General features: G+C 39.6%; 2 protein-coding genes across 4 annotated transcripts in view; both read left to right on the forward strand.

Annotated features, from left to right (window-relative positions):
* The window catches only part of ipcef1 (interaction protein for cytohesin exchange factors 1), a 12778-nt gene extending 10180 nt beyond the window's left edge, over positions 1-2598 (forward strand). For all 3 annotated transcript variants that reach the window (XM_008276861.1, XM_008276862.1, XM_008276864.1), the window contains 4 exons: positions 32-156; positions 367-706; positions 1962-2152; positions 2326-2598. In XM_008276861.1, coding sequence (XP_008275083.1) covers positions 32-156; positions 367-706; positions 1962-2152; positions 2326-2526 — 857 coding nt within the window. In that variant the 3' untranslated portion in view covers positions 2527-2598. The remainder of the gene's footprint in view (positions 1-31; positions 157-366; positions 707-1961; positions 2153-2325) is intronic.
* The window catches only part of scaf8 (SR-related CTD-associated factor 8), a 47733-nt gene that overhangs the window by 13445 nt on the left and 9256 nt on the right, over positions 1-25032 (forward strand). Inside the window, exons 2-4 of the mRNA XM_008276865.1 lie at positions 4111-4242; positions 5174-5257; positions 24473-24517. Coding sequence (XP_008275087.1) covers positions 4213-4242; positions 5174-5257; positions 24473-24517 — 159 coding nt within the window. The 5' untranslated portion in view covers positions 4111-4212. The remainder of the gene's footprint in view (positions 1-4110; positions 4243-5173; positions 5258-24472; positions 24518-25032) is intronic.

The raw sequence follows: 25032 nt of genomic DNA on the forward strand, positions 1-25032 counted from the left end.
ATGTCCTGCTTTTTATGTGTCTCCCATTCAGAGTGTTACAGTGAAGCCAGTGACCATGAAGAGGCTGAAAGCACAGAGATCCCCCCTCCACCGTACTCTGAACAGACTCTGCGGGACTCCGTGGATGCTTCTGGTCCACCTGGTAGCACACATCAGGTCAGTAACATATTTAGAGCAGCCATGACATATTAACCTTTCAAATGTAGTTTCATTCTTCTTCATTTCCTGATTTTTAACTGCAGCATGTTTACACTGCTGACCAGATCATTTCTCGTCAAACATAATAAAACTACGTTACGTGTCAAACAAAACCTGTTGATGTAGTCGTAAATCATTACATGTGACCCTGGTGTGTTTTTCTTTCAGGGCACCCTTCCTCCCCCTTACTCCGCCGCAGTCCCCAGCGAAGCTAACGGTTCGCTCTCCTCACCCGTCAGTACGATGACGTCGCAGAGCTCCGCCTCCTCGCTCGCCAAGCACCGGCAGTCCTGGATGGACCTGGTCTCGCAGGCGTCTCCTCCGGTCGGGGAGACGGCAGTGGTGTGCTCAGCCCAGGTTCACTCACATCAGCCTCCACAAGAGGAGACGGAAGAGGAGACGGTGTTGGAGAGCTTGGCCTCCCAGGACTCCTCAGAGGCAGAGTCAAATGAGGAACACCCTGCAGCGCGGGGGGAGGAACAGAAGGCTGCAGGTGCTCAAAGCGAAGGTGAGTCTTTGTTTTACTCCTTTAATTGGCTGTTTTTTCTATACAAGACTGTCTTATCATTAAATCACTAGATATATTATGTTTTAAGCAAAGTCAGATGGTTCTGTTGTTGACCAAACTTCTTTACGTGAAGTATTTATTTTCTGATGTCTTATTGCTGTTGGTGAAAAACATGCTCGCAGAAAACATCAGCTTTTGTGTTTGAAGGAAGATGTGATTGATGCGTTTGCTGCCACATTTTCATTCTGTTTCTGATTTTAAAATGTATTTTTCTATCACTTTATTGTGTCTTTAAACCTGTGAGTCATTTAAACATGCTGGTACAGTGCTGCCCGTTTATTATCATACCCTCGGTCCAGGATGGACTTATGACGATATCCAGGATATTCCAATAAGTGGGCTGATGATGAATCAAGATTAGCGTATCGAAGTGTAAACGGTGATAGAGCTCTGAGAAAATTATGTCTGTGTGACGAAAAACTTTTTTTTTTTTTTTTTTACGTAAAACCAAAATGGAAATGTTTTCACAAGATCACAGGGACGGTTTCTTTGAAGATCAGGAAATGTTTATTCAAACGGAGCTTTACGGTTTTGCTTCAGTGAAAGTTCCCCTTCATCGGTACGAAAAGCCACCCCATCGATAAAAGTTATTTCCTTTAATCAGTGGGTATACAGAGGATTAACTTATCATGATTAACTAGCTGAGCAGTTCAGTAATGACTGACAACACGCTCCGCAACAATGCGGTTCTCTTTGATGTGCCCTAATTAATGTCAGACAGCATGTGAATAACTCAGTGAAGCAGAGCTCAGGTGAGCAGGTCATTGAAAAACAAACAATCACATTGCCTTCCACGGCCCACCAGGTGTGATAATCTGCCGCACATGACCGACACTCGGCCAGTGAGCCGTAACGATCCACCGAGCATGACTTTAAATATGCAAAAGTTCTTCCTGGAATCAATTTCGGGGAATTCCGTTATGTGAAGTTGGTGAATTCCGACAAAAAACGGGATTATGACATTATTCTATGACAATAAACGGGCTGTTTTACTGAAGGTTATATAGGAAATGATTCGGGTTTATGATTGTAAACAGGATATTCTATAAAGCAGTAAGACATTAAGTGGGCAGCAGTGTACCAGTATAGTTTTCTTTCTCTGACTTTCATCCCCCTACAGTAGACAGTTAGTCATTGTAATCACTGTGTTGTGTGTGGTGATGATACAATATACTGCAACCTTATTTTGTTGCAGGCGATCATGGGAACGGCTCAGATGAGATGGAGAAGCTGTATATTCATCTAAAAGAGGCCAGCCTGTCGCCGATAGGAGATCGCAAACCATCCACAAGGAGGGAGTTCAGGGCCTCCTTCATAAAACGCTGTAAAAACCAGACTGTCAATGATAAACTGCACCTCATCAGGACACTCAACAGCACCTTAAAGGTACAATTCCTGTCCGTCTGTCTCGATCCTGATCTGACTCTGTATTAGACAGCTTCAGTACTTGTTTTAAAGCATTCTGAGGATTTCTTAGTTTGTAATTTGCAAAATAGTGCAGAGCTGTATGCCTTCATTTAATCCTCTGCTTTCTTTTGCTCTCTCCTTTTCTGGTGCAGTCAAAAGAGGCAGACCTGCAGACGTTAGAGCAGCTGCTGTCAGACCCCGAGCTTACTTCAGACAAGTTCAGAGCGTGGAAAGAGGCAAATGCGCCCTTGGTGCAGGAGATCTGCGTCCAACACGACCAGCAGGTGGCGTCGGAGGCCACAAAGGCTGCAGCATCAGTCGTTGCTGCTCCTGTGGTGGAGACCAGCTTATAAAGACTTTACACGACTGTTTTTTACTGTATTTGGACTTGGAGGACTACACACACACACACACACACACACACACACACACACACACACACACACACNCACACACACACACACACACACACACACACACACACACACACACACACTGCTGTCGGTCATTCAGTCAAGACCTGTGTTCCATAGAAGTGGATATTTAAGTGCTATTCAACAAGTAACTGGATCAATGAAGAGTGTTTGTAGTTTCTACATGGACATGGAGACGTTATGTGATAAGCAGCTCACATTCAAATGTGAAATGTGTCTTAGTGTTATGTTCACAGTTTCATTTGTAGGATTAGCAATTTTACAGCTGTTTTTTTAAATGTAATTCTATGAACCTGTTCGTAAACTTACTTTGAATGATGGTTTACGTTGAAACAATAGAGCCGTTCTCTGCATGGAAACACTTGTTTTTATGGTATGTTTTATCTACTTTGAATTCATCTGTAATGAACAAGTTTCTGTTTTGTTTTTAAACCGTTTCTAGTCAATTATTGGTGCCATGCACCATCAGTGCCTGTTACGTATGTTTTACAGCGACTGTCGTGAGCAGTTTGTGTTTCATTCGCCCTAGAAATTCTATCACCGTGCTTACCTGTAAGACTTTCCAGACTGAACACTAGGGCCTGCACTAACAGAACAAATGTTGGTCGCAAATCATGAGAATTTCAGATTTTTCAGAGTCAAACAGATCCTTGTTACTGTAATGTACTTTAAAGCCGAGATATGTGTTAACCTGATGTTTTAGTGGAAAAGACAAACTTTAAAATGAAGAACCTACTTAAATCCAACCTAAATGCAAAAAAAAAAACACCTGTGTACTTTTTCACCACAAACATTGACAATAAGAGACAATTTAATTTGTATTTTATTTGAAATGTAATAAAGACCCAATTATTGATATTAACAGTGTATTGAGTAGAAGGTGTAGCTGTATTAATTTGCATTTAAACACAGGATGCATGATGGATGATTCTCAGGACAAACTTCCCAGGACCGCACAAGCAAATGTAAATACCCGGTAGACACTGGAGGCCTCCAGATAAAGGATGTCTGACTTTGATGTCATCCAGACATCAGGCATTACGTGACTGCAAAGCAACAGGTTTAGGAATCTCAGGCCAAACAGGGGCCTTGGACATCATGACAGGACCTGCTGGTAGGGATCCAATTAAACTCCAGACACAATGATGCATTTTCTTTGTCATCTGTTTGCGCCTGTAAGATATTAACTCGATGTAAATAACTGTACATGAATGCGTGATGTTAAATCTCTTTGTTTTTCCGTTCTGGTATGAATGTCGGTGTGCTTGTTGTTTGTATACAGAGAAATAAAGTATTGTCACGACATTTGTTTTGGATTCTTGTCATCAATGTGACCACAGATGATGGTGTCTGATAATGTACAGTACCTGCCATGTGATGTTCCAAACAGTTGGTACAAAAAAGGAGGAGCGTTTGGTACAACTTGTAATGTCGCAAAGCTGCCGCTAGGAGTCGCCGGTCTCTCTGCAGATTCCCCATTGAGGTTATGCGCCATATTGGCAGTCTCCTCCATCTCGCCAAACGTCGGGCATGCATGTTTTTAACCGGTTAAAGAGGAGACATCTGTAAATATTTACAGTGACCTGCGAGCCGAAATACAACACTATGGAGGCCGTCAAAGCATTTAACAATGAGGTTTGTTGGAAACACTTGCAGAAAATTGTGAACATATCGAAGGATATGTTGTCCAATTCACATTTGCTGTAGCTAGTTGGCTAACGTTAGCATCAAGTAGCAGAAAAAAAGGAGAGGAGTCTCACACAAGGCCGCTGTCGGTGCACAGCGATGTAGCATGAAGTTATTTACTGTCTAATTCATGTTAACTATCCAGGCTGCAGCTGAGAAGAGAATGTGTTGCTTAACATGCGCCGTGTTAGGTTTTAAAGTCGGTGTAGAAATATTTTCCACAGGCTGGTGCTAACGGTTGCTAGCTAGCATCAAGTTAGCAAAACCGCCACAGTTGCGTGATAACTTGGTGAGCTAACTAACCTGATGTGGACGTGGAGAAAACACCCGTTTCTCATTCTCCATAAAATTATTGCCGTGTAATTGTGACTGGATTAGCATTAGCTTGCCAGTGTGTAGGATATAAATGCCGTGAGATAACTGAGCACACTCGGTGGTGCTAGACAAACCCGTTAGCTAGCAGGAGGCTCAATGCTAGTAGCGCAACCGTCGTATGTCTGCATTGACACTAAAGTCTGTGTTTTTGTCGTGGTCGCTGTAAATGCCGGCCTCGCTATCCACTCACAGTTAGTGCCAGTACAAATTAGCCTCTGCAGTCGACAGCAGTTGCATTTCAAATGACTATTCTGAATTATTGATAATGCCACAACAAATGACCTGAGTCAGAGCCAAGCCCACTACATCTCCTCACGGGGAACTTGATTGTCTCTGACCAGTAACAGATGCAAAATGAAGATTTAGCAATCGGTGAACAAAGCTTGCAGAGCAGAGGGGGAGGATGCTTTGGACAGTTATTTGTTTGATGGCTGTGAACGTTTTTACGTCATAGTAGTTACACTGTATCACAAAAAAATCTCTTTTGTCTCCCTTCATCTTGCAGTTGTACTCATTGAATGAGTACAAGCCGCCCATATCCAAGGCCAAGATGACTCAGATCACCAAGTCTGGAATCAAGGCTATAAAAGTAAGTATGTAGAGTTGAAGGATGAGGCAGGCAGGTGATGGATGAACAAAGGGATGGTCATTAAAGGGAACAGTTCCCCAGCTCTAAAGATAAATGCTATATCTATGCATAAACCATCAAGCTATCGGCCTACTTTTTCAAATTAAGATGTATAAACCAATTTATAATTAAGGGAAGAGCAGACAAAACTATTTTTGAATATCAAATCAGAATTGTGGGCCCCAGCACATTAAAAACATGCATGTTTTTAGAGAGATAAAGGGAAAAAAATGACAGTACTTTCAGTCTTAAAATGCATTGCAGTCTGATATTTGATTAATTTATCTGTTCAGTGATCATTTTAAATGTCTAAATGCTGCTCCAAAAGACTGAAATCAGGCTAACATGTCAACAAAAGTAATTTAAAAAAAACCCTGAATGCATTTGTAGACTCTGTGGGCTTGTTAAACACACAGTGGTACTGAAATCACCATGCTGGGCCTTTGTGCCCTGGTACTTTTTACAAGGTGCTGTTCGCTTTCCTGTGCCAATGACTGGATCTGTTACTAAGTCATGGCACGTCATATAAACTTATCTGCACTGTTTTACAACGTGTAAAAAAATGTTTTTTAAAGACATTTAAAATATCCAGTTATTATATGACCGAGTGGCTTCTGATAAGGTTTTACTCTCAGTAGTATCTGGGAAACTTGATGTACCTGCAGTTAGTAAAGTCAAACCACGTGTTGCTCACATAATATATGATTTCTGCAAAGCCTTAAGGGTACAACTTAAGTCACACCAGCATGTAGTTGGCTCATAAGTTAGGCAGACGACGAGACAGCATCCTGATTAAGGCTCCAGGCTAACCTTTCCACTAGTAGTGCTGGTGCTACCAACTTTGTCGGTCGGTTGCACCAGCACATGATTTAGCTGACCTCCGACTGCGGTGTCCACGTAATAAACGTCAATACTGCAGTCAATCCTGTTTATTCTTTTACTGGAAGCAAAACATTGTAATCACTGTTTATGTTTGTTTATTTTTTTTAGCTCTAGAACTGCATCAGCCTTTGTGATTGATTGTAGTGAGCTACTTTTTTTCTTCTTTACTGACTTGTAATCTGTCTACCTGCACCTGTACTCTTATCATCAGGTGTGTCTGAGCCAGACTTCTCCCTCCTTATTTTGTGTGTTTTTTAAATAATCAGCTGTAGATTTTTAATTGTTATTGGAGCACGGTAACAGCTGAGTAGATTGTTTCAAGAATCAGGCAGGCAGGGACTGATTGAAAGAAGAAAAAGGACTACTTTCAACCACAGTCGCTAACTCAGTAGCTACCCGTGGCAGTTAAAGGTGCACCAAATCAGCCTAATAATCGTTATGTGCGATCACGTAAAATTTCAACTCGTGCACACTCAAGAAAGTGCACCACAGTGGTTGGAGCCCTGTGATGCATACGATCCGTTATGTGTTTGATAATTCTGAATTTCCTTATGGGACACACATACTGTGCTGCAGCATGCACAGTTCCTGTCTGATTTTCCCATACAACAGGAATGACCTAGTTAATGTTGCTTGCCTTGATTAGTTTGGGGTGGAGATAGGAGGTAGAGAACCGCAGTTGGGTGGAGATCCTGTGGGACACTATATTAACTATGTCGTGGCTAAGAGCAAAAAATCTACGGCGCTCGACAGGCTGCGTTGCAATCAAGTCAGACTCTCATGTATTGGTTTTAGCAGTTTTCTAGTTGTTTGTTTTAGTGTATTAAAGTAATTGTATATTATCCAGTTACTTGTTGACTATATGTAAAGTATCTACCAACACAATGTACTATACACTGATTATGTAAAAAGTATTTGTAGCAACATTCTGAAACTAATAATCCAGCGTTACCTCTGCCAAGGCTATTGATAAGCACGATCAACAAAGTTTTTCCCAGAATTTGTCTTGGTTTCAGGTTATGCTAGCATGGAATGCTGGTTTGGAATATTTGTGTTTACATATTTGCAGTGTCTGCTGTTACACAAAATGAATTGATAAGCTAGGCTAGCTAGGCTATTGACAAGGGAAATTGCCAAAATAAATTTCAATATGAACATGTTGCGAGGAACAATATTAAAGTTAAGTGTAATTTGAAAATGGAAGCTGAATCAGACACGTACTCTGACACGCACTTGGCTTACAAAGTGATTTTTGGGGAGCAGCAGACACTTTGAGTAAATGAAATCAGCATCCCATACTTACCTTAAAACCAGCAACAAGGAAACTATGCAAAGACAATGCTTCTGTGAAACAAAATCTAATAGGCTCTATACGTGTCAGACAAATGCAAGAGCCAGTATTCTGCCAGTGTAGCTGTTCTTTCGTTTTCATAGCTCTACCAGTCCATTTACAGACTTCAATGTCTTCTCTCTCTTCGATGTTGTAGTAATCTCTTAGTAGCTGTTGCTCAACATTCGTTGTTATCAGCCCCATTTCATTTGCCATAGACACAAACCTGCACACAAGTGCTCAAAATAGAGCAGGCCACTTGTGTAGGCAACGACAAAGGCTCTTTGTAGATTCAACACAGGAGTATAAATCAAGGTTTTATCTGTTAGTCCTAGTTGTAGCTATAGGCCTTTTTTTTACAGACAGCGTTCATAGTTTTCATTGTAGGTGAATGAAAAATCTAATGCTGGTGAGAAAAAGCATCCTGTGTCAGCAGCCGTTGTCAGTGGCTACGTCCTATACCAGAACAACAAACAGTACAACCCGCTGTCATCAATTTATTAAACGTTATGTATAATGTTTACATTTTAAACACGGTTTCAAGGAGCGGAAAAATGTAATTTCGAATTATTTACCTCATTTTGCTTATTAGCTCTATTTTGTTAAAGTGATCTGTGACATGGCCTCATAAATATGTTAGAACTATGAATTTTACTTGCAACAAACTGAGACCACATAGTTAGTGGTCGGCCATTTCAAATCTTGCTTTTGTTGAAAAAGAGACCCAACCAATTCTAGGTCTAAACTAAGGATGGGACTGTGTATATCAATACACATGTGCAAGTTGGTCATGTGACAAATAGTTTTTGTAACAGTCTGGCTTGTTTATTTTTGTTGTCGTACTTAGTTTTCTATTCAAATTTTTGTTTACGGGATCCAAATTTTGTAACTGTGCAATCTGGATGTCACAGTTAGGACAAAGGGTTAATATGGTTAGCTGTCAGGGGATTTTAAAGGGTCATTGTTGCCCTACCTGATGTAATTTAATGGTCTGTGTACTCGGTCTATGTAATAACACAAGCTTGAAAGTTAGAAAAATGTGTCTTTGCATGTCAAAATTCTTTACTTCTATGAACAAATGTTCATTTTTACAGAAAATACAATATAACGCTCCCATGGATGCAGTAGTTGCACTTTGGGCTGCAACATGAGCAAAATTAGCTGTTCCGAATTAGCTAGTACCTTTGCTTTTTATGCTATATACCACTGGATGTGTTGACGGCTACCACTACATTACTTAATAAAAAACAGAAGTTCTGAATCGTTGCATATCCCGCCCCCAGTTACACTGTTAGCTTCATGTCAGAAACTATTGTTTTAGCTTGTCTTTGTTTACATTTGGGAAAGTAAAGTATGATAAATCAGCTTATACAGGCGCATAAAGACTGGTTGTGGAGTTGAGAGTGGACTCAGTCATTGGAGTAACTTTGTGTATGCCATCTGTCTACATTAGTGCTTTCCAATAGTCCACAACAGTGCCCATGTGTTTCACACAGGCCAGTCTGCCATTGCCCCGTTGGCCTCTGGTAACACCATATGGAGAAAAAACGTGTACACATTGTCAGAAATCTGCGAGTACTTGTTGATCAAAATTAGTAAATGTTCCTACCCGTATATCCAACAACATGATCTGAATGAACAACAATAAAAGCATTGCTCTTCTCTCTTAGCAAAAACTGTCAGTGCATCACATCTTGGGGCCATATCGTGGTATTTTATTGCTTCATCTGTTATTTCCTATCTGAAAATCACAACTAATAAACTGTAGGCACTGAGAAACCTTTTATAGACAGAGCTTTGTTAGCCACATGTTTGTTTGTTTTTTAGTTTTTATTGAGCAGTGACATGGTACGCTCAAGTGAATCGTTAAAGTGATCTTAGCACTATTTAATCTATAAATCTGTTTTGAATTTGAACCCCTGTTGCACTCAGATTCAGCATAAACTGTGTTTTGGAAATGCTGCCCTTTTAGGTTACTTTTACGTATGTATATTTACTTTCAGAAGTCAAGATCAAGTTTCCTTTTAAGTCAGGATTTGTTTGTATTCTGCCAGAAAGTTCCTTTAGTTTGTCTCCATGGCTGGTTTCCTGCACCCTGGGCCTATAAAAAGTCTCAAAAGACAAGTTTAATGAACAATCAGTGACCAAACTTCTCTGACCACTGTTGCCTAAAGATCACCCGAAATGCAAAATATTTTTCATAGATCCTTGAGGATAAAGGTTAATCTCGTTTTCATTATAAATGAGGATTGAGTCACATGAAGGCCTGCCGGTATAAGTTCAGGACACCAGCCCTTAATAACTATACATCTTCTGTTAATGTATTTCTTTGTCCTGTTTGTACTCTTGTTTCTAAAGGATCTGCTGTGCTTTTGGTGTTGCTGTGCCTTGTGTTGCCTGTGAATAACACCCGTTTCCCCTTCCCTCAGCAGCTCTCCCAGCTCCCCCAAAGCACTGAAAGTGAAGCAGGAGGATGGGGTGGAGAGAGTTACAAAGAGATAAGAGAATCCCTAACCAGCTTAGGTAGGAGTATGGGTTGTTTCACAAGGAAGATGGAAGAAGACTAAAATCATTTAAACTTAATTTGCTCCCACACACCCAGAAAAGCAGGGCTTTTGCTGTTCTGGTTGTCATGCGTTGGCCGATGTTGGTTTTGAGCTCTTGATTGTGGTGGAAGTTGGCGGGGCAATCTTGTTAATTTTCTTCTTAAATTCTGTCATGACAATATTTGTGCTTTCGTAGCCTTTTAATCCTTTCTGAGAATTAGTTTTCTATGTTTCAGCAGACTGAATAATGATGGAGACAATCATTTGTCAGTGTGGGGTTTTAAATTTAGGTTATGAGGAGAAAAATAGGCCAGTTACCATTAGGGATGTTTAAAATGTTCACCTTTGGGTTAATGGGCATCCAGAGTGTACTGGTGCTTCAATACTGAACATACATTTTCATTGATTCAGCACTCATCTGCAACACAGTGGACATCATTTATGTGCACTTGATTTTTGCAGGCCATGGCAGAGTGAAAGGGAAGTTATGTAAGATGGATATTATTTAGAGCGATCGTCACAGCATTCACAGAATCTTTGGGAGTACGTAGCTTTTCATATAATTACATCATTAATAAGACAGCATTTATTGACATGGTAGTTTATGTCATCCCTGAGTGTTGTCTGTTTCTCAGTGCCTCAACCTCGACTGTTCGTTTGGACAGAGCAGCAGTGATTCATGCCTTCTGCACACACAGTATGGTTGTGTTTCTCATGTTGCCACATGTGTGAAAGGACTGGTTTTGTTTGCTTATCTGGTTTTGGGTATTTTCAGATAATATTTCCAGTGCTGATTTTAGTAATAAGATAGGGCTGTCACTTTCTCAACAATGACATAAGTTCAACACAATTAATTAGTCTACATCAGTGTTGCATCAACATATGCTTTCAGTGTGAGTGAGGGCATTTGCGTGCAGATCCACAGAGTTTTTAAAATAGAGGGATGCTGCGATCCAGAGTAAGTTGCAGGACCAGCAATCGGGTAGATCTGTGATCTCGTGAAGTCTGATGTCAGCAAATAAAGTGACGTTAAGCTAGTGTGCTAGGTTGCATCACATCTCTCTCTAGTCTGTCTGTTTGGCTAACCGAGCTGGGCAGTGCATCTCTTAGACTGTCTTTGTCTCGCTTGCCAGCCACTTTGAAGGCTGGGTGTTGTGACTGTGCCTGATGAAAGTGAGACGGAAATACAGGAAAGATAACTGCGATGCGTGCGATTAAGCTTTCATATTTTTATACACGAATGAAGCTCGTACTTTCTAGCAGCAACCTCAGTGGAGACCATCTCTGACTAAATACTAACCAAAAAATATCCCATCAGGTGACTTAATAATTAGTTTTTTTTATATTTGGGAATGTGTTTAAGGAAATCTAGGGGCTTTGAATGAGCCTGATGTCTTGTTGACATTAACAAGATATGAACATGAGCAGTAAACACATCACAAAGGACTGCCTGAAAAGCAACAAGTGAGGAAAATCATTTTATTTACACATACTATGCCGTAATACTTGGCAAACAAACGTTTGACCTCTTCCATGACTTTGGATTTTGTTTTCATAGTGAGGTAATGGAACGGGTATCGTGAAGCTCTTGATGTTACCGCTCCTCTCGCCAATACTGCTGATTAGTTTGATGCTCTTATCAGTTGTTTTGGAAATAAACAAATCAAGATAAGAGCAGAAACACATAAATATTGTGTCATTCTCCTCTCTATTTTTGATTTCTTCTTATTGATTTTTCACATTTAAGTAAAAGATCAATACAGGACTAATTATTCAACAGTACTTTTACTGTGTGGTATAAATAGTTGTAGTTAAGAAAAGTTTTTTGCACTCCTACCGCTACCACTAATACCAGCATTTGGTTAGAAGGTTAGTCTGACTCACTGGATGTAGGATGCAGGCAGCTCTGTCCTCCCCGTCCGCTATCTGTGCGTTACCGTGTTTTTGCTCACGGGAATAAACAACCATTTCTTCGGGGTAGTAACCTACCACACTTCAAATTTTTACCTTTTGCAGAGGTTTTGGCTCGTACTGTTGTTTTTTTGTCCCTGCAGGCAGATGTTCCACCAAAACAGTTCCACATGTCACAATTTTAAGCGAACACTGAAGCCACGTTCTTCTCGTAGCTCCGCCCAGGATGACTTTAATTGTTATAAAGAAATACAAACATGCCAGCAGGTTTTTTCCTCTTTAGCAGAATTAGTGCAGCCAGACCGTTACGTTCTCCACAATGAGCTGACTAAACCAGACTACACAAAGAGTACAAATATAGCAAGACATAGTTTTTTGCAGCCTCAAATGAATGCTGCTCTGATGCTAAATTTCTGAATGAGACTCAGATTTTGCTGTTGTGAATTCAAACTGCATTCAAGAATGCACCCACAGTTAAACAGTCAGCTGGCTAATGGTGACTTTTAATCCTTAACCCATGTTCAGACAGTTTAGGTAACTCAGTGTGAGGGCTGTAGGCCGCCCATATACATAACAGAGCTGGTTATTGTGAGCTGAACTACAAGCCAGGCAGCTGAAAACTTGAAACAGCTTTACTTTTATCAATGTTTTAATTGAAATTGTTGAATCCAAAATGCTTATTGAGATACGTTGTCAGATAATTAGTTGTCATGATTATCTATTCAGCGCGGCTCAGTAATTCCCTGATCCAATGACAACAACCTTACTTACTAACTTACTGACTGGTTCGTATGAATGTGCATTTGACGCACACTCCTCTCCATATTAGAGTGCAACCCGTTGCGTCTGCACACTGTTGATTCTAATTTCAGACAGTTAATTACTCACAGAATATTGATGTTTTTTTTCTTTTTTTTCCTCCCCTCTATCTTAGTAGTTTGAACAGTGACAGCCCTTTAACGCTGGATGGATTTGAACAATTGAAGTCAGAGTTATGTCATGGCAGTGAGCTGTACTCTTCACTTTTTTGCTATTCTAACCATTCTGATATACCCAGACATGGGTGGCTAACACCATTGGTATTTACATCTGGCCTGATCATGTTAACCATTATCAGTGATGCTTTTTATTATGCAACACTGTAGATATGCATTAGGTGCACAGGAACAGCTACTGACAAGATTGCAGTAAATTAGGCACTCAGGGATTTTGCCTCATTCTGCATCTGTTATGTGACCGTCAGCAAATGATAGGTAGTGACAGAGCAACACATGGTTTTGGACCATAGAGGAATTATTTACTGTATTCTGCAGTAATCGGATTGCTTGGTTACATTTTGCCTGAGTAGGCCCACTTGGCAGGGCTCACTAATTGCTTTTTAGCTGCAAGATTCTGTCTCTTTCTTTGAGTTTTGTCTTTGGTCTGCTGTCTGTTGGGTTTGTCTCTCTTTACTTTGAACACAGAAGGAACACTTTCATATTACCCGATGAAGCACTCATCTTAAAACCATTTAGTATGTGATGCTGCACAGATCCACATCTGTCTCCGCAGAGGCCTTTAAGACCAAAAACTACCTGAGTGACCTAACTTTATTAATGTAGACATGAAGCAAGAAGATGATGAAATTGTTATCAGCAGTTAGTATAGTTAGATATGTTTTAAGTGGGATGTGTTTATAAAACCTACACAAATTACTGAACTCTGTGGTAATGGTATTTGATTTTGCAGACATACGTAGGCACATTTGTTGTGCATGAACAAGTTTATAAGGCAGAAAAGCAGTGCCAGAAATTTTTGTTGATAGAGCAACATTTGCAGAATTCACATAAATCCTTACCATTATGTGAAGAATATGAAACAACACTTTTAGCTATATCATTAGCAATAAAAAGTGTCCTGATGCTGTTTTTTGCAGTGACTATTATTGACTGTTTGAAGACACAGGGTAAATTAGGCTTTGTGTGTTAAATTTAGCCTCTATACCTGCTGCCCAGGGCTCCAGACTGGGACCAAAATTGTCACATTTGCAACCTTTTTTTTTAAGAGAGTGCAAGTTAAAATTTCAAGTGGTCGCATTCGTGCATGATGATCATTTAGCTGTTTTGTTTTCACTTTGACCAGCACATGCAGCTGCTGTGTGAGCCGCAGTGTTGGAAAGTACAACCTTTGTTTCTTCCATGGCTCTGTCAGTCTGTTCCTGCCTGATGTGTAAAACCAGCTGCTGAGCTGATATGCGTTTATCATCCAACAGAGAGTTAGAGGTCCGACACACCTGATGATCAGAGTTCAGGTGCAGGCAGGAATATACTGAGCCGGTGAGCCAGCCTATTACAGCAGCTAATGCAGTAGTAGGGCTGCAGAATTAATTCATTTTTAATAACAGTTATGATTTTAGCTTCTAACCACTATCTAAAAATGGTCGACTGCAGTCTTTACATTTTACAATGTGGTAAAAGGCATAGTGCACTGATGTGCACTGTTTTCTCAGCTTATAGAAAACCGCATGCTGATGAAATCATCTTGGACAAATCTGACTTTAGAGCACTTTATTTGACTGTTTTCAAAGTCATTTTCGCTCACACAACTGTCTGAGCACACCACAGCCACCCAACAGAGTCTACCGCAGCCTGCAATGTGGGGCGTTTAGGTAACATCCGTAAATGTGGGGATAAGCAAACATTCAGGTTGTCAGAGATGTTTTGCCGGTGACCAGGTGGGAGGTGCGACTAGTGAAAAAGTTAGTCTGGAGCCTTGCTGTTGCCTCATTGAGTACTTTGCCCAACGTGTAAAGTATGAAACCGTGTTATCAGCCACTCAGCAGCACTTTTTAATCATTAGTTCAATAACGATGACAACAAGAGTGACACAGTGACTTAAATACATCAAGTGTGAGAATGAGAGCTAATCTAGGATCAGTCATGTCTTTTTTTAAAATGTTCTCTTCTAGGTGGTCAAAGGGACGTGATCAGTGATTCTAAGATTAGCACCCATTTGTCTGACACTTGATAGATGCAGCACAGCATGCCTGTCAAACACTCTACAGGCACCTTTGTTTAATTTGCAAGAAATATCATCCCCAAGTTACTTAAAAGATGAGATAATAATACATTTTCAAATAATGTCCAGAGCCTTTGAACTCACCTGAAGACAGAGGAAGGATTACGTTTAAGAGATGCCTTTATTTCTAATTTTCTTTATGTTAAAAATATATTTGTTTACAGTTTGTAGAACAAGGCCGACTTTCTTCTTATGCGCCGTGCATATTGCCTAGACCTAAATATAAAGTCTATGACAGGCACATACATTGAATTGAGATTAGTTAGATAAATTATTTAATGGTAAAAAAATATAAAATGTAGCAGAGATTGATTCCAAACATGTTTCATAATAAAATATGGATCTGGATGTTTTCCAGCCATGCTTGATTTGATCTCGTATTGATTAAGGTCAATCTGACGGCCATTACAGGACCAGCAGGACTATTATGGCATCAGCTGTCTGCAGTGATTGAGCATCTGTTCCATTGTCATGTGCCATTTGATGACTAAACTCATGTAGCGATGTAGAGAATTTGATGTCCCTGTTTATCCAAGAAGACAAGTAATAAGATTGACAATCCTCTTGCTGGGACGACAGCTTAAAACCGTTCTCTACTTCATGAACATTCAGGCTGGTTTAGGGCAGTCCACACGATTTTGGGATAGCTGCCTTAAAACACCTGACGTGCTGTACTCGATGCTCATTGGTTAAACTCAGAGAAGACCGCACTTAATGGTTAAACTTGAAGAGGACAACAAGCGCCATTTTTGTGCCCTCTCGTGTCCATGTGGAGTAGCAGTCTTCTCTCTAACATCCCCATCAACAACATAGAATTCACTGTGTAGGCTGACATAAACCCTCCATTGTTTGATATTCTATGTGCTTATAGGGGTGGAGTTGTGTCCAGTTGTTGTTGTTTTGGCCCATGGCGAGTTAAAGTGCCGATCAAAGTACCACACTGCAAATAATCTGGGACTTGCCGAGATTTAAAATCTTATTTTTAGACACAGCAGTTAATTTGGCTTGTTTTAAAAATTATTTACTCATTTTTAGTCCTTGATTTTACAGTACAATATTAAATTGGGCATTAAAAATCTTATTTCAAGATTCCTTATCAAGTCAAATTTACTTGCTGCATGGACAGATAATTTCACTAGTTTTAAGTCATTTTCTTCTGAAATCTAGTGTTTACATCTTATATTTAGGCTACCTTTTTTTGCAGTGCAAAATGGAAACAGAAAGGATGAAAGGGTTGATGATGGGGCTGTTTCTATCATGTTCGACTTGTGCCTGACCCGAGTTCCTGCAGTGGAAACCCATCTTTAGAGTGAGCCAGTACTAGAAAAGTGAAGGCAAAAACACAGGGAAAGTAAGGCAGTAAGAACATGTAACTACATGAGCAGCTGATTATGTGATAAGTAGCTACAAGTTCACATAGTTGTTCCCAAATTTATTTTAAATGCAAAGTAAAACACTTTTTTTGACTGAATAAATTTTCTTAATTTGTTCATGTGCAAATGGACGACGTCTTTCTGACTCCCCTGTGAGGCAGTTAAGATACCGCTGCTTCCAGTTACAGACAGGCCTTTTTTATGTCAGCATGTAAAGTTGCCATAGAAATACAAGCACAGGTGAAAGAGATCTTGCTAAAAATGGCTCACTTCTATCAGCTATCTGATGAAGTCATGCCACTGAGGCAGCATGCAGTTCTAGGGCCCTGAAACCAGCTCACCTACATAGAATGTAGACGATTTTTTAATGTAGTCAATTGCTTATGTTTTTCTGCTTTGATGGGCCAAAATGTGTGCTGTGATAAAAAATAATCACAAATATGAAACCTTCCAGCATGCTTCATTTGCTTTTTTTTGCTCTTCTGCCTGTGTTTTTTTTTTCTCTTGTGATAAATGATTCCCCATTATCCATTATATTAAGAACTTCTAACTTTCTCTGCTTCAAAAAAGAATACTGGTCCTCCAAAGATTTCAGATGTAATAACTCTCAAGCTTTTTGTGCATTACCACAATTCATAAAGCACGAATTGGTACGGCTAAAGACACAAGACATATTACTGAAAATAACCAGCCATTGCTTTGAAATTCATTACCACCTGTTCTTCTTGTCAGCCACTAAAGTATAAATATCATTTGGTGAAATAAATTTAGTAATGTGTTGAGGAATTTAGTTTTCTTGCTAAAATGATCTATTTGGGTGTCTGGTTACAAACAGCAGAAATACCTGCATAGTTAAGAAAATGTAATCTTAATATAAAACTGATGAGTTGCCCAATCTGCTGAAAATTATACGCATTCATTTAGTAGTAGATAGTTTTAAGTTATTTTGTGGTGATTCTCAAAATAGTAGTTTACATCAGCTTAACATGCAAACGTTAGGAAATAATACCAACAGTAGTGTCACCAACAAGAGCAATTTGTTCATCATTAATCATCAAACAACGGGGACAATTTGAAGTTATTGTCCAAAGATTTTTAAATTTACAGTGTTTTCCAATTGCCTCTAGGTGTTACTGATGCTGGGGAAATGGTAGCTCTACATGCTTATAGACATAGTACTACTTGTGTGCTTTTATCCTATTTGCTACGTCTAAACACAGGCTGCAGTTCAGCCCAGTCCAACCGAAAAGTCCCTGAATGTTTGTCACGTGACTGTTGGTCACAGCTGAGAAAGTCGTAGCTTTACAGTTGTGCAGATGAGTGCTGAATCTTTAATTTTTTATTTTTTTTTCAGAATCTGATAGGTGCCAATGATCTATCTATCTATCTATCTATTGTGTAAAATTGATTTCTTCTAGATATTCTGAAAGGTTCACATTACATTAAATGGACCCGATTGTCATTCAGAATACTGGCAACCTGCAGCTCAGTGCTTTGCCTGAATGCCTTTTGTACAGAAACAGAGCGGCCACTGGAGCTGTTGCTACTACTGTGCTGCTCACGCTCTTCTATAATCCTTTGTTGATTGTACTGTAGAAAGAATAAGGCAGAGGGAGGCAGGGTAAATGTTGCGGGCAGAGTTGTTTGTGTCTTTTGCACACTCACACAAGCTCTGCAGTATGCTTGATCAGCTGCCCAGAGACAGGTCCACACTGCAGCAAGTTGTGTTTAAGCACGTGTGTGCGTGGGTTTTATGTTTTTAGTGTGAGCTAGGTTTGTGCTCAGTGGGGTTGCTGTGATAGAGAATCTTATGATTATTTATTTAACTTTTAATATGCGGTGCTGATTCTGTCCAAAATAAGTGTCATTGCAAGTCAATGCTGACTTCCTCTGTGTTTAAAATCAAAGGTTTTTTTATGGTATGATTTTTAAATGATTGTTCTGTGAGAGAGGGCTGTGGTTAGCACTGTCGCCTCGCAGCTAGAAGATCCCTGGTTCACATCCCGGTTAGGACACCCGGGATCTTTTTGCATGTTCTCCCCGTGCAGCGTGGGTTCTCTCTGGGTTCTCCAGCTTCCTCCTACAAAGTCCAAAAACATGTTGAGGTTAATTGGTGATTCTAAATTGTCCAGAGGTGTGAATGTGAGTGTGCTTGGTTGTCTGTCTCTAAGTGTAGCCCTGTGATAGACTGGTGACCTGTCCAGTGTCCCCTTCCCTTCGCTTCCAGCTCCCAGGTGACCTTAGTGAGCATTAAGCAGTGTATAGATGATGGATGGATGTTCTGTGAGAATATTTTGACATTTTAGACAATATTTACAGTTTTAGTGAAGCCACAGATGGAACTCATTCCAGTGTAACCTTTAGTTTTAGGTGCTCTGACTGGTTTGTTGTGCTGGCCCTTGTAGCTCGAACATAGTTTTTACAGATTTTACACGATAGCGTGACCTGTTTAATATCCGTTTCCAAATCACTGATGCTAAACAACTTCCTCATCATTCAAGTGTGTTTGATTTACACAGCTCACACGTACAGGTATCCTTGAATAAACAGACATGATTGACATTACTGCTGTGACTCCAGATGGATTTTCAAAATTGCAAAATTCAGATTTCCTATTCTTTCAATGTCCAGCCCCAATTCAGGTTCATTTTTATTTAATTAAATGCCCTTTTGCAAATCACATTTTTTTATATTGTGCACTTTCCAGCCCACTAGTGTTGTCATCAGTCACCATCCTCTAGTCTTTCACCTTGCCTGGAAGCATACGCCGACACATTCACTCCTTATATTTAGCTAAAAAAGGTTGTACATGCTCCCTAACGAGCTTGCAAATGATCTAAACTCTGTGAGTTTATATAACATCAGCATCATAGTGAAGAACTCCTGTTGGCAGACAGCGTACTAATTTAAAGCAGGTCGTAACGTTGGTTTAATTCTAGAGTTGTTCCTTTGAAAGAGACACATCTGTCTGTCAGTCTTGCTGTAGGATCATTTTAACAAAAAGAGCTTGCTGAAACAGACTCTTCAGTGCAAACTAGGCATGATTTTAAATCTTCACTTGTTTTATCTGTTTAGAGTTACTGGCAACTGCTTCCAAGGGAGTTGGCTGGAGCTGCTGATACTTTTATTCCCAATCATATCTTGACAAAAACAATTTAATACTGTTAATTTGCAGTTACTACATGCCTTACTGTGCACACATTTGCTCTGGAATAAATGGGACAAATGTAGAAATTGCAGAGAGCATAAATTGGCCTTAAGAACTACATTGATTGAACAGACAGGGCACATCCTTATTAGACTACTACAGACAATACCAGTGCTACCAAGTTTATAATTGCACAGTAACTATTAAAAAGCCCACTGAATGTGCTGCATTTCTCCACAGATGCCAAACGGATATTTGTTGGCTTGATGAATAGACAAACAAATGAATTATCTTCATTTAAATTGCCTTTTTACCAGCAGATGATGACTAGAGGTTGAGCTGATTCGATTCGAGACATGTGATTCACATGTTTGTTATTGGAGCCAATTTTTGCATAGGTACATTTTATAATTCAATTTAAAGCCAATATGTAGACTTTTTGTACTGTTTACAAAACCTCTGACAGCTGGATTGTCTTGTCCTCTCTTTTATCTTGGCAAATACACCCCTTGCATCTTTAACACGTATGTACAGAAGATTGTAAACGGTTTGGCCTTGTTGTATTCAGACATTTACTACTGGACAGTAAATGTGAGGGCTGCCACTTTTTGGAAATGAGGTTTCCTTGGTGATGACTGCTCTGCTGTTTCTCCTCTCTGGGTAAAAAATGAATCCGTGTCAGTGTCAGAAACCTCTCTCCCATTGCTGCTTCTTTCTGGAGCACAGCCCTCCTGCAAAGTACTTGGTCATAACCTCATTCTCAGAAACTTTATAAAGATTTTGAATCACATAAAAAAGGACTGTCATGACTTTCTACACACTCTTACATCTTTTAAACCTGCGTTGGTGGCCACTGTGTTTCTAAACAGCTTTTATAGGACCAGTAGATGCTAACATCAGGGCCTGAGCCAAAGAATTGGCTGTTTCAGTGTCAAACGGTCTATTCTAGATGTAGATTATTTTAGTTTAGAATCTTCAAAAATCTCCAAAACTGATCTTCGGATGATGCATGAAATAGTTTCATGAATCATGTGTGATAGGTGTGGTCCTGCTGAAACATCACGATCACATTTACTCTGACACTACCCGGTTCTAAAGAGTTAATGATGAGACACATTCATATCGTTATTCATAGTTATTCATGTAGTTTGTTCAAAGACCTTTCTCTCCTGTCAAAATCTGGCATCATTAGGCTATTGAATTAATATTAATTTAACTAAACTGGAAGTCTTCATCATCTCCATGTGTCAGGAAGCGACTCAACAAGATGCTTTCCCTTGCCAAGATGGAACAGATTTGTTGTAGCAAAAGGCCTTTACCAAATTATTTCCAGAGCGTGTCAAAGACATTTTTAGCATTGCTTGAAGGGACCTAAATATATAAGTATAATTTATGAGCCTTACTGCTATGCTGTATCTTTTATTGTAGAAACTCTACCTTGTCCTGCCTACTGACTGATATTCTGGCAGTCCACCACTCTGTTTTTTGTTTTGTTTTCTGCCTTTTACCCTCTGGGTAGAAAGAGCGGTTTTCTGTTTTGAATGATAGTAGTTTTGGACTGCACACAGGAGTTATCTATATGAATACCCTGTCTTGCTGATGTGTTTAATGGTAGTAGGTACTTTGTCTGCTGTGTGTGTGTGTGTGTGTGTGTGTTTGATTGTGGAAAAAAATAGTATAATAACAATAATAATAATAATAATAATAAAAAGCTGGCTGTATGTTGCTTATAAAAATAGCTTCTAGAAAAACAATACAATAACCATCATTGTGGCATAGCTTGATAAAACTTACAGTCAATATGTCAATAAATAAAAATAAATAGGGTCTAAAGTTTCATTTAAGTCGTGACAAAAATCTTTGAAAAGGCTAGCAAAATGGTACATGTGTTACTTGTGTAAAATCTACTCACATCTAGCAAAGATGCTAACAATCTGAAAGTTGGATTAGATCGAATTATATAGTGATATGTATTAATTAAATTGATTTTGACAGTAACACCTCACTTAAGTTTATTGAATCCAAAGTACTATAAAACTCTACAGCAGTGGTCTTCAACCACCGGGCCACGAGTCCTTTGGTACCGGGCCACACAGAAAGAATAAAAATGTTTTATTTGTTTATTTTATTTCCGGCGGAGTCTGCAGGGTGTTTTATATTGAAAAATGACAAGCTCGTCTTCCCGTAACTTCCGGCTGTGCTTGTTTCACGCACTTGTCTCGGTCAGTTTTCATGCCCGGCTGTTAAAATCTAATCTAACCGCTGCCAAAATGAATTTAAAAAAAATAAAACATTTCTGGAGAGCTTCTTTGAAAAGAGGATGAGCTGCTGAAATAGTAAATACTTATTTAGCAATAAAAAGTAATTTGATTCGTTTGATGCTTTTTTTAATAGAAAAAGCAATTATTATTTGTTATGTGCGCAATGAGCGGTCCGTAGAAAATAGTTTTGCTTGAAACCGGTCCGTGGTGCAAAAAAGGTTGGAGACCACTGCTCTACAGTCACTGTGATAAGAAACCTTAACAGTGACCAGTTCATCTCCTGTGTTTGACTCCATCTACTGGCTGATGGAGAGAACTTGAGTTTGTAATTAAAAGATGTCGACTTTACACACCAGGATCTTCTCAGTTGTGTTATTAGCAAAAGTTTCAGCAGAGACTTTCCTTGTGTCATGAATTTCAGCCTCACCAGAATATCTGTTAAACTGGAAAGAAAGTTTTAGTCTGTCCAAACTCCTCGATCTTACCTCGCTGTCTTTGCTTTGCTCAGTGATGGACGTGACACAGAGTGACTGCTGACAGCTTTATGTAATTTTTTTCTTTTCCGTGCTTAGTCATCAGAGTTGGATGTTGGATACATTTCGAAATGTAAAATCTTATCAGCAGAGTGAACAGACAGACAGCTGTCGTCGGGCATAGCAGTCAGTGTGGTGCTGCTGCAAGCATCAGATTTGTCAGATAGTGTCTCAGGCTGACAGAGTGGTTCTGCTGCCGGATAACCATCGAGTTATGGAGATTACCTACTAAATATGACTGACTGTTATTGTCAGTGTTGTACCTGTAGCTACATTGAACACCTGTTCAACATACATAGAAGGAATTTGCATTTCCTGACACTGGCACAGCTTTGATAGGCTTCAGCTGCCCAGCCAAAGATAGGTCAAGTGTAACTTTTGCATCATTGGGCATATCAGTATATATTTTTGGGTCATTGCATATATTGTAATTCAAAGATATTAGAGAAGCGTACTCCTTTTCACCACCTCCTGGTTCTATTTTCAGGCTTTAGAACATCTAGGCGACAGGAGACTTAAAACAGTTTTTCACCCAGATCAGCTGAGGTTTCATAAAGCATAGCAAAGTCCCTGGTAGAAGTAGAATGGTGGCCGACTGGGATAAAAGGAAGACTTTCGATCAGAGGAATGGGGTTCAAGTCACGTTTAAAACCTATGTTGACCTTTGGCTTGACATTTGAAGCATGTCAAATGTCTGTGCTTGTCTGGTAGAAGAGGCTTTAAGACAGCAAGGGGAAACAGAAGAGAGTAAATTAGGTTTTTGTCATTGTTTTGGATTTTGTTTTGTTTTCTTGCCCTTTCCAGATTTCTGCCCACTGCAGACCCCTTTAATACCAGAGTATTTTGGTCGATCCGTTATAGATAGTTGTCCAAACTGTTATGTAACATCGTCCAGCCAGACATTTGAAAATATTTGCGTTTCTCATCTTCTATTTCTCACATCGGCATTGCTTCTTCTCCTCAGACAGTCGGAGTTCTGTGGTGCACCCTGTAGTAGAATTATAGCCTAAATGCTGGTGTGCTACATTCTTGTTAATGGACAAATCTGCATCAAAACAAGACTTAAAACAAGAGTAAATTCAGTGTAACTAAAGTAAAATATACTAAAATATATATAAAATGGTACCCAAAATCAAGTGAAGACACACTGAACATCTACTTATGGATGGGAACTACAATTTTCTGATTTGCCCTGAACAGCTCATGGTAGATGCTCGCTAGGCGGCTGAGCACCGACAAACCTCTTGTCTCCCCACTGAGTTACTGCAGCAGCAATTTAGACCTTTTTTGTGTGAACAGAAAATTCTTTCGACACAAGCAAAGTAAGGCGTTCTAATGTCAGATTTATCCAAGTCTAACCAAAGTGGAAATGGACTAAATGGACTGTTTTATACGTGCAGAATTTTCTATGAGCAGAGTACAAATGTTGAACATTAATATTGCAGTGAATCGTGTTCATTTGGTTGTGAGGATGCCTGAATTGTGATTAACATTCGCTTGAACAACAGTGCAGCCCAAAGTGGAACCCTCTAGTAATAGGCCTAATACATAAGCAAATGAAAAGGGTTTTTTAAATGTTTGTCTATGTGTGTGTTTCATGAAATTGTGATAAAACTCGTGTTTGAGTACAGTGGAATATGGCTACCTGTGTTTTAGCATGACTGAGGGACGACCTCTTTCTGGATCCTGTTTTTTAGCATTTATTATTTGACCTGACTTTCTTACCATCTTTGTGTTACACTCAGAAATGTACTATTTTATTAGCACTAGTAACTTTTCTATTGCTTGCCTCTCTAATAGAACATTGAAAAGCTTGGAAGATGCAATTATCTTACTGTTTTTTTGTTTGTTTTTTACTTCATTGTGTTGAAAATCTGCCATTAGTCAAAACTGTGGTTATGATTTGTCCCTCAGTCTTCACTATCAGTAACAGCTGGTGGTTGTCGTGCTAAAGAGTGGGGAAGATTAAAGAGATGTTCCAACCAAAGGATTTCAAGATGCAAATTTTCTATTCCCTTCTCTCACATGTCACTCTACTAAGCGATCTGTCTGCACTGTTCCCTTTTATGTAAGTAAGCTCTTATATGCTACTGTTCAAGCCTCTCAAAATGCCTTTTCCTTTGCCTTCCTTTCAGTTCTACAAGCATGTTGTCCAGAGCGTGGAGAAGTTCATACAGAAGGTGAGTTACATTTGAATTAGAATCCGTCAGGCACACACATTGAAATGCAGTAAAATTGAGGGAGGTGAACCGTGAAGAGTGTGCAGAAATTGAACACTTGAACACTTGCACCTGCCTATGATAACTCAAGGTTGAATTCTCTTCTTTAAGTCTAAACCCCAGTCTTAATGGATGTGTAGATACAGCCAGGAAGATTATCCTGTTAAAAGGCTGCTTCAAGTTGGAACACTTTAAATAGGTGGAGGCCCTTGATGGTAAAATCGTATTATTTCACTGCTTTATGATAAGGGCTGATTCATGCTTTCCATGTTCATGTGTGCAGAGCAATGTGGACTTAGAAAGCAGACACACATCAGGTGCTGCTGGTAGTACAACAAAAGACACACACTCACCCCCCCCCACCAAACAAAAAAAAAAAAACACACACAGGGCCATTTCTTTAACAGGACATAGCAGCTACTTACAGATTCTTCTGTTGCACCGTGTCAGTGATTACTCCTAAGGTGTGTGGGGCA

Source organism: Stegastes partitus, unplaced genomic scaffold (genome assembly GCF_000690725.1).
Source record: "Stegastes partitus isolate 25-593 unplaced genomic scaffold, Stegastes_partitus-1.0.2 Scaffold82, whole genome shotgun sequence".
Lineage (NCBI taxonomy): Eukaryota > Metazoa > Chordata > Actinopteri > Pomacentridae > Stegastes > Stegastes partitus.